We start from the raw sequence: 10,845 nt of genomic DNA, 5'->3' as shown, positions 1-10,845 counted from the left end.
CTGGTTCCATCTACACTTCTTAAAGTTTACCAAGCACTTATTTCTTGGTGTTGTTTCATGCTTAGCTGCAATGAGGTGGCGACTTGTCCAGGGTGTACCTCGCCTTCCGCCCAAATACAGCTGGGATAGGCTCCAGTCACCCCCGCGACCCCGAGAGGGACAAGCGGCAGAAAATGGATGGATGTTTCAAGCTAGCTTAGAGGTTAGCTTATCTATTAGCACGATTGCTCCTACTTGCTGTCGGTGTGCAACATCTTTAGCCTCGAAGTTTGATAATTATACTTAATATTGACACTTAAGATACCGGTACTAAGAAATGCAGTATATTTTCCGAAATGTAGGTGATAGCTTCGGGGAGACACATAATTAGCTGCTGACCACAAAATAAATACATTGTCAGCCAGAGGGGATCGGTGTTTGTGATCAGCATTTAAAGGCATTAATCAGCAATGACAATTACATACTTTTCCACAAAACTTGGTAGCCAATCAGTCGGCATGTCCCTAGTCAACATTGTCCATTTTACATTTAATTAACGGATATTTTTGTTTTAATTCAACAAAGAAACTTTCATGCTGATTAAACTTGTGCTTCACTTAATGTTAATGGTATATAATGTTTTTGTTTAATAAAGATAGTAAAGTTACAATTTTGTTTACACTAACTGAAGGGTCAGAGCTTTAGAAGCCATTTTTTTAAATGTACAACATTTTGTTGTAAGAACCACAACTGATCAATGATAATGGTGGATTATTGGGAAATCTGATATTTTGAGGTGTTGAAAAAGAACAACAATGTAGAGTGAACCGAACAAAACCGTTATAAGATCCGAACCGTGGCATTTTTAAACCGTTCCACCCACAGTGTGAAGGAAATCTATTCTTTTTTAATGCAATTACTAAAGTAAATTAACTTTTCCACAAGTTGAAGTTTTTGCAATGTGCTTCTTAAAGAGATAAAATGTTAAAAATTATTTCTGGGTACATTATATTGATCAACTAAATCATTGAACGGTTTAAAAGAGTTTTTATTAATAACATGATGAGGTTTAGTAATACCTCTGTCTTTCCATGTTGTCCATTTAACCACAATTTTATTAATGATAATATTAGGATTGTACCAAAGCGGTTGATTTACAGATGTCATTGGGTTGATTCCTAGTATTTTCTGGCACAGTTTTAAAATGTTAAAGATGGCTTCTATGGGGCTCTGCCTCAATTCATTAGGTATTGTTTTAATATAATATAAGCTCCCCACATCAATGTCCAAATTCATTAACATATTTTTTCTATGTTGATCCAGTCCTTATCTGCAGAAGAATGGAATAAGTGGCTTGCTTGTTCACAACCGAAGGAGATATAATAATGTAAGAAGTTTGGTAATTGTAGTCCTCCTTTATCTTGTGTACAAGACAACTTTAAGTATGAACATCTGGCCTTCTTTCCAATGTGCTTCTTGAGCATGCATTAAAATATTTTCTGCACATCCCAAATGATGTAAGTGAATATAAGCACTAGCAAAATGCGTTTGAGTGTGTAGATTAGTGAGACAGTACCAAAACTCATATTCTCCTCCTTCATTGGCCTCTGTTCACTGCTGTTTGAAACTCTTCCCTGCGCGGCTCCCAGAATAGTCATCATGTCCACGAGGTTGAACTTCCCTTCCTCCTTGGCCTCCTCCGCCAACTCCATCGCAGCCTCTTCGCGTTCTTCGATCTCTTCTTGGGTCAGCATGGCGCTCAGTCCTTCTCCTGCGGTTGTTTTACCAATCTGTGGGGGTGCCAGGGAGCACAAAGCCCTCACCTTCCCGTAGGACTTCAGGTGTGCGACATTGGCCCGCAGGAAAAGCAGGAGCACGTTGAGATCATTCAGGGGGCATCCGAGCCTGCGTTGGTTGACCACATCCAGAGCTGGAAGGACCTCATACACTGAGATGAAGGTGGTGTCCCAAACAAAGAGCCGAATGAGACTGAAGACCACGATTGGGGCCAACAGAACGTAGATGGCGCCGTTGGCCACACTGATCACCTGAAAAACCAGCTGGCCAATCATTTTACATTGAACCAGCTCAGGAACCCAGTTCTGATCCCGCAGCATGCCGCTACGCACAAAGCAGCTGAACTCATCCTGGAGGAAGGCAGAAAGGTGGAAGTAGGCCAGATAAAGACAGGCCGCCGTCATGAAGGTTAGCAGGAGGAATCCTCGCAAAAAGAGCATGCTCACGAGGAAGTAGGAGTTTTGCTTGCATTTCATGTATCTTTCCAGTAGGGGGTATTCAAAGTATCTCTTCCTCTTGGCTCTGAAATTAAACAGGAAGACACAAGAATTAGCACTGGGGTTGTTTTTGTGTGCTTATGGTCACGACTCTTACATGGAGACAACTACATTCAATATTTACCATCCAGGTTTTTGATTGATTGGTTGAAACTTCTATCAGTAGATTGCACAGTTCAGTACATATTCCGTACAATTGACCACTAAATGGTAACACCCGAATAAGTTTTTCAACTTGTTTAAGTCGGGGTCCACGTAAATCAATTCATGGTTAGACCTACTCACCATATTGACCACAGAATACCTCCTTTCCTCAACTCATTACACTGGTGCTTTGTTTCTTACTGTGTAAGCATTTCGATACAGCACACAATTATGTTTAGTATCAGAATAACAAACAATCGTTTTAATGTGGCAAAAACTGCACTTGCACGGAATCTGTTTGCGCTCATGTAGAATCATTTTACATGGTTCTCTGTGTCCCTATGCGTGGGGCGTTCCTCACTTTTGGCACTTAGAGGCGGGCATTGAATACACTCCCCTCCTTTCTGATTGGTTACTTGAAACGCCTGCCGTCTCCTGCTTAGATCTAGTCCAGTGGTTCTTAACCTTGTTGGAGGTACCGAACCCCACCAGTTTCATATGCGCATTCACCGAACCCTTCTTTAGTGAAAAAAAAAATATATATATATATATATTTTTTCAAATTCAAGACAAAGTTATATGTTTTTGGTAACACTTTAGTATGGGGAACATATTCTAAGTAACAAGAATTAATTTAGAGTTTTTTGGACACTAGGGAACATATTCTAAGTAACAAAGACTTAATTTAGAGTTATTTGGTTAGGGTTAAGGTTAGAGGGTTAGGGCCAGGGTTAGAGGGTTAGGTTTATAATAAGGCCATGCCGAATAAGGCATTAATAAGTACTTAATAATGACTAATTAAGAGCCAATATGTTACTAATTTGCATGTTAATTAGCAACTAATTAATGGTGAATATGTTCCCCATACTAAAGTGTTACCATGTTTTTTTTACTGGTGCACAAAATGAACCGTGCATGAACATCACCTTGTTCAAACAACAAAACCAACACAGTGTATAAACTCACAACAAATTACACACCTGCAAATCAGTCTGACTTCTGCTGTTGCCATATCTGTAATATGCCGATAGGGAGAAGTTTTTATTTACAAGATGAGTCGGGTGTGTTTTGACCTCCGCCGAACCCCTGAGCCCGACTCACCGAACCCCTAGGGTTCGATCGAACCCAGGTTACGAACCACTGATCTAATCCAAGGCAACTGTCGAACTGTGTGTGCCTTCTGTACTACAACCTATTAGGTTCAAGATTTCTTTATTAGTACCCGAAAGTAAAACACTAGTAATAATGATAATGGATTAGATTTATATAACGCTTTTCTATCGACTAGACCAAGGGTGTCAAACGTACGGCCCGAGGGCCGGATCAGGCCCACGAACAGGTTTTATCTGATCCGTGGGATGAGTTTGCTAGGTATAAAAATGAACCTGAAATTTTTGAATGAAAGAAACTGCTGCTCTAATTGTGTCCACTTGATGTCGCAATAGCAATTCTTTGTATCTTTGTAGATGATGCTACATATGTACAAAATAAACCACATGATGTTAGTACATCTGTCGAGGAAAATGAGCAAACTACATAAATAACATACAGTAACTTGATTTTGATCTAATTTTTTTATCTTGATCAATTGAAAATTAACACCAATGAGTTGACTGATGAACATTATCACATAATGTATTCACAAAATATAAATAATGACAAATAAAGTATATATACAGGTAACTGTAAACAGGTAATTGTAAAAAACAATCCAACAACATTATGATTTGTACAATTTCAGAGTGTGCTTGTTCTATTTATAAACAAAGAAAACAATCTGAAGTTGTCTTTATTTTTTACCAGTCCAGCCCACTTGGGAGTAGATTTTTCTACCTGTGGCCCCCGATCTAAAATGAGTTTGACACCCCTGGACTAGACACTCAAAGAAGTGAGAACCTATCATCCATTCACTCCACATTCACACACTGGTGGTTCTAAGATACATTTGTAGCCACGGCTGCCCTGGGGTAGAGTGAAGGAAGAGTGGCTGCCAATTTGCCCCTGACCTAACATTCATTCACATTCATACACCAGTGTGAGCGGCACTGAACGGCCACTCTCCCCACCACGCCACGCCGTCCCCAAAATAGTCTAGTCAGTCTTACAATGACCGTGTCATCTGCAAATTTCTCTAGTCCTGTTAGCACTTTGGCACAATAAAAACGATGATATTACCGTCTATTATGACGTCATGTAAACATGTAAAATATCGCAATCTGGAGGAGATCTATGATGAATTTCGTCTTTTCTGACTAACAAAGGTTGTTACAAAAATGTTAAACATGGCGCAGCGTCAAATCATAAGTTTCATGCATTTTGATGTGAGCTTGCACGCAGTTTTAGGTGTCTCATTTTGCAGGGTTTTCAGTCAGGCTACCTTGTGACATCACAGCGAGGCGCTCGTTCTTATTCGGACATTAAGTAAAGTTTTGAGCCAGAGGGAGAGGACCTCCTCCATCTTTGCTTCATGCTGTGAGGGATGAAGTATTATTTTCATCTAATCTTGTCACGCACATAATAACACCGACATCCGGTGTCAAAAATGCTGCTGCTGCTATAGCTTTATTATGCAGAATCCGAGTAGATGAGAAGAGTGTGCAGGTGTACCTAATGATGTGACCTTGCGAATATATATAATGTTTATGAAGTTTATTTTCGACTTTGTCTAGAAAAAAAAAAGTGATGATGCCTTTGAGATATGTATTTAAACTGTGTACATTTTCAAAAGATACATTATTAAACTTTTGGAGGGGGTGGGGCGTGGTTTTGTTTACAATCTAAAGGGAATGCTTCCACAATCAAACATCTTTCAGACAGACTCAGAAAACCAGTTACAAAAGGGATTGTGGAGCAAAATGTCAACAAAATGTACACCAAAGCATATACAATACATATTATCCTGACCACACAAAAGTGTTTTAAATTTAAATTAAAATCATCATACATGTACAGTACAGGCCAAAAGTTTGGACACACCTTCTCATTAATTTATTTTCATGACTATTTACATTGTAGATTGTCACTGAAGGCATCACAACTATAAATGAACACATGTGGAGTTATGAACTTAACAAAAAAAGGTGAAATAACTGAAAACATGTTTTATACTCTAGTTTCTTCAAAATAGCCACCCTTTGCTCTGATTATTGTTTTGCACACTCTCGGCATTCTCTCGATGAGCTTTCAGAGGTAGTCACCTGAAATGGTTTTCACTTCACAGGTGTCATAGTTTTGATGCCTTCAGTGACAATCTACAATGTAAATAGTCATGAAAATAAAGAAAACGCATTGGAATGAGAAGATGTGTCCAAACTTTTGGCCTGTACTGTAGGTCCCCTTGAACAGCTCAACAAAAACAACACTGTGGAGAGGCGGGGCCGGCAGTCCGACGGCGAGGCAGGGTTTTGATTGATTGATTGAAACTTTTATTAGTAGATTGCACAGTTCAGTACATATTCTGTACAATTGACCACTAAATGGTAACACCCGAATAAGTTTTTCAACTCGTTTAAGTCGGGGTCCACGTAATCAATTCATGGTAACACCGGAGCCTGCTCCAAGATGGCGGCGAGGAGGCGTGGACAGCGAGCGAGCAGCGAGGCGGGGCACGCTGGGTTCGACGCCGCAAACAGTATCAGGTGCGTGGATCGCACAGCCGGGGACAATCAAATAATCCTCTTGAACTGTATAAAAGGGCGGCAGCCGTGGACGTGAGGGAGAGAGGCGGAGATAAGAGAAGGAGCCAGAGAGAAGCGGATGCAGAGTAAGAGCGAAAGAGAGCGCAGGGAAGACGACGACGCACACGGCTGAAAAGCTGGAGCGGAGAAGCGAGCAGAAGAAAACGGCAAGGCTGAAAAGCAACCCGGAAGAGACTCTGGTATTGAAAAATAAAAGAAGTCTAAACCTGCTCGCAAGAATGTCATTTCTTGGTGGTATTGGAACACGCACGACGGCAAGAGTCTGTCACAAAGACATTATCTTTCAACTAGCAAAATGTTATATCCAGAAAAACATGACACATACATTTTTAATGTAATCAAAGGCATTATTATTATTACATCATAGTGCCTGTGTCATGAGTTGATATAGTGAAAAAGCACTATATAAATCGTATCCATCATTTTTATTATCATTATCACAATGTGGTCAAATATTTGTGCGTGTTTAATTTTTTTAAGCACTTTATCTTATAAGGAATTAGATGAGGGCTTATTCTGTCAAAAGACTAATGTCCTTCAGAGGGGACACACAGGTCAAGGACAATAGTTCCTCTCGGATTGCCTCTGACCAGGAGACAGTAGCCGTTTAAAGCCAGGAAGGAAGAAAGTTTCCAGGCCGTGTATTCAAAGCTGGCCTCCAATTGCCAGAAGAGAGCACTGAGAGAAACACTGCACGAGTGTGAGCAGAGTGGTTTGTATGCGCACAGATTTTGGCACTGTTTTGATGCCTTTGAGATGCCCAGCACCACTTAACTTACCCTGAGCCATTTTGCATGTAAAAGACCAATCAAAAATGTACACAGTTTTTGTGTTAATGTACAAAGTCAGTCAACATGAATGGTCTTGGTGTCAATTTAAAAATACTTTGACATTTACATTTTCATTGTTGCAAGCGCTCAGTGTTTGCTTCAGTGTTTTGTTTTATGAAATTATTCCTGACATATGCCGATGATGCTTTAAGCAGACGTTAGGTTTGTGTTATTGATAGTGAGCAGTTAATATAGCAACACACACAACGCAACAGTTTTTAAAGGTTAACCGAGTCATTTCTAAACTCAGGGTTTAGTTACTGCATTTCTTGGACCATAGGGCGTACCGGATTAAAAGGCGCACTGCCGATAAGCTGGTCTATTCAGATCTACTTTCATAAAAAAGGCTCACCATATTACAAGGCGCATTAAAGGGGTCATGTTGGTTTTTTTCTAAATTTAAAACTTTATCTTGTGGTCTACATCAGTGGTCCCCAACCACTTTTTTTTATTTTTTATTAAATCAACATAAAAAACACAATAAATACATTATATATCAATATAGATCAATATAGTCTGCAGGGATACAGTCCGTAAGCACACATGATTGTATTTCTTTATGGAAAAAACAAAAAACAACAAAACCCCGCCCCCCCCGGTTCGTGGGACAATTTTTCAAGCGTTGACCGGTCCGCAGCTACAAAAAGGTTGGGGACCACTGGTCTACATAACATGTAAATGTGGTTCTTTGGTGAAAATGTTGCATTGATTATGTTTTACAGATCATCTTCAATTAGCTTTCTGAGCGTCTCGTCAGGATGCGCCATTTTGTGGGCGGTCTTATTTACATGGCTCACCTTCGACAGCGTCTTCTCCCCGTCATCTTTGTTGTAGCGGTGTAGCGTGCAAGGACGGGAGTGGAAGAAGTGTCAAAAGATGGAGCTAACTGTTTTAATGACATTCAGACTTTACTTAAATCAATAACGGAGCACCTTCTCCTCATTTGTGGCTTAATAACAACGCCGGAAATGTGTCCCGTAAAAAAACGTCCGCCCGGAACCCTCTAATAACTAAAGTTCCGTGGGTGAATTATGTAAACCCACTACAGTTTTTAGCGCTTGCATAGCGAGTCTACTGACAGATATAAGTTAGAGCTTTGCGCTACGTTATATTAGAAATGGCAACAGCGGAGCATGAACGCCCCATAACAAGAAGACAGAGAAAAAGAAGAAGCTTATCGACTACGGAGTTGGCATGGACTACAATGGCGGATGTGCGCACATTTTCAGTACTTATGCAGATCCCAAATACACATCAGCATGTACCAGAAGGTAAGAAAAGTTGGTTTTGCATAATATTGCGAAACAAAACGCAAGATAATGTCTGCTAATATGTGCCATTTTGCGGTCCTTATACACACCATAATAATACTCATATGTTTAATGTGCCGACAATCCATCAAGCGGTGCGACTTCATAGCTTACCGAAGTCGTAGTAAAACATTTTGACAGATTTTTGAGCGCTGTGTGTAATGTTCTATATTCTCAATGGAACATTTAAAGTTTTGGTGTTGTTTACTGGCGTCATCTTGCAGTTTACACGTATTTCTTATGTGTGACCGCCGTCTACTGGTCACACTTATCATTACACCATGTACCAAATGAAATAGCTTCGAGGTCGGTAAGCACAAAGCACATAGGGCGCACTGTCGATTTTTGAGGAAATTAAAGGATTTTAAGTGCCCCTTAGAGTCCGAAAAATACGATATGTTTCTTTCAAATGTATATTGTTTCTCAATTAAGTGTTTCCCACAGATTGCCAATATACTTATAGTGGTGGGGGCGTGGCTAAGGGTGTGGCGGGAAGGTGGCTGGGGCGGTGTCAATATGACGTCATAATGATTTGCTTAATCGGTGATAATGCATATATTTTCCTTAGAAAAAAGGTAAACAAACATATTTTTAAAAAACTAATCTGTGTCTTTAGTAATTAGTATTAAAATATATATGTTTTCATATATTATATTTTTTGCTGTATTCTTCAATTGTCGCTGCTTATTTTATTACTAGGCTGCACTTTAAACACCCCTGGTCTATTGACATATATTATTCTGCCCTCCCTGAATGTGGGAATTTAGTTTGCCAAATATGTAAACAGTCTTTTAAATTAAAGATGAAAAAACTGGAAGTTGTTTATTGATGAAGTTACAGTAAAACTAAGCACACAAAGGAAATAAGATTAAAATGCATTTGAAGTGCACATACGTGTAGGAACAGTGTTGCCAACAGTAAGGACAGTAGCTATTTTCATTTGCATAACTAATTGCAAAGGGCGCTGTAAGAGAGAGAAATAACATTGTGGGAGAGATAAGAAGTGACTTAAAAAAATGTTGTGTGTGTGTGCGTGTGTGTGAGTGTGTGTGAGTGTGTGTGAGTGTGTGTGCGTGTGTGTGTGCACGTGTGTGTGTGTGTGTGTGTGTGTGTGTGTGCGTGCGTGTGTGTGTGTGTGTGTGTGTGTGTGTGTGTGTGTGTGTGTGTGTGTGTGTGTGTGTGTGTGTGTGTGTGTGTGTGTGTGTGTGTGTGTGTGTATTTCGTGCATGTGTGTGTGCTACTTAACTACAGAAGCATATTGGTCCAACCGCAAACTCTTAATTTTAAAACAAACAACGTCATCAATGTTGTATTGAACTTGATTACGGGGAATGGAAGCATATACCACCTAGAGGGTAAAGTGTTACTTAAAATATTGCAAAATGTTTTAATTTTAAATTTGTATTTATGTATATATTTTTTTTAATACATGGGAAACATTGTAGCAGTTTATTTGCATAAGACTCAATTGAACATCACACATATTTTCTCCTATTTGGGCGCGCCACAGTTTAGTCAATCGGTAATCAAACCCATGCCCTCTGTGATGGAAGACAGAAGTGTGTACCATTTCCCCGACAGGAGTAATATTTACAATATAAAAATAATACAGGGGTACCTTGGTTTATGAATTCCCTATCTTACACGTTTTTACGGATTCGATCTGTCTCTCGGTTAAGAGTTGAGCCTTAGGTTGCGAGCAAAAGTTCAGGTTTAGAGCCTCCTCACCACTTAATTCTATTGTATTGTTTTAATACAATATTTCCTATCTAAAAGACCGTTTTCTTTTCCTACTTTGTGGAGCAAGCACCGACTAAATTCATTTCATTACGATGGGAGGTTCTCATCGCAGGGTACCACTGTACTTACATTATGAACATTTAAAATGAAAAGGAGAACAGAAAATATTAATAATCACTATTATCTACCATAACTATTAGGTGGTATCTAGTATCAATGATAAACTTCCAACGGTTAGTATTATTAAAATTTAAGTTATTGTAAAACTACGATTAATAACCACACTTTGATAAACTCATGGATCAGTGATATTGCTCATTCAACGTAAAATTTAATTAAGCCAACCACGCTGTGAGTCAAAAAAATGAATACTGCATTTTTTTTTTTTAACCATACAAAGGTGCAGCTAATCTATGGATTTTTATCGCTAACAACTAAATTGTAGAATGGATTAAGCAAATAAATCATACAATGTACTACAATGATCCACTCTAAGAAACTGTTCAAATGCAAAGTGTTAAAAAGTACAAAGAAGAAGAATCCTGATAAGCATAATGAAACTTATTTAAGAAGGATTAATAAAGACATCAAGGACTATTCTGTGTTGTTTGATCAGCTGTCTTATTGCCGTGTTACAGGCACCGTTTGGAAACAGTAAAGGTCTGAAAATAAAATCTTTGTAAATATCTCATTCCACAACCTACCAGTATATAGCTGCGACTTATAGTTTGGCACGGCTAATTTATGGAAAAGTCGTTTTTGAGTGGGTGCGGCTGACATTCCGGTGCGGCTTATAGCCTGTAAAATATGGTATATCCAATCTATTATTATTATTATTATTATCACTATC

The 10,845-nt window shown here is 39.1% G+C and overlaps 1 protein-coding gene across 1 annotated transcript in view; it reads right to left on the bottom strand.

Moving 5' to 3' along the window:
• Positions 1-1,347: 1,347 nt before the first annotated feature.
• The window catches only part of LOC133649921 (uncharacterized), a 334,795-nt gene continuing 325,297 nt past the window's right edge, over positions 1,348-10,845 (bottom strand). Inside the window, exon 18 of the mRNA XM_062046641.1 lies at positions 1,348-2,298. Coding sequence (XP_061902625.1) covers positions 1,467-2,298 — 832 coding nt within the window. The 3' untranslated portion in view covers positions 1,348-1,466. The remainder of the gene's footprint in view (positions 2,299-10,845) is intronic.

Source organism: Entelurus aequoreus, linkage group LG05 (genome assembly GCF_033978785.1).
Source record: "Entelurus aequoreus isolate RoL-2023_Sb linkage group LG05, RoL_Eaeq_v1.1, whole genome shotgun sequence".
Classification (NCBI taxonomy): Eukaryota; Metazoa; Chordata; class Actinopteri; order Syngnathiformes; family Syngnathidae; genus Entelurus; species Entelurus aequoreus.
Note: the sequence above shows the minus strand (reverse complement) of the source record. Positions and strands in the feature narration are given on the sequence as shown.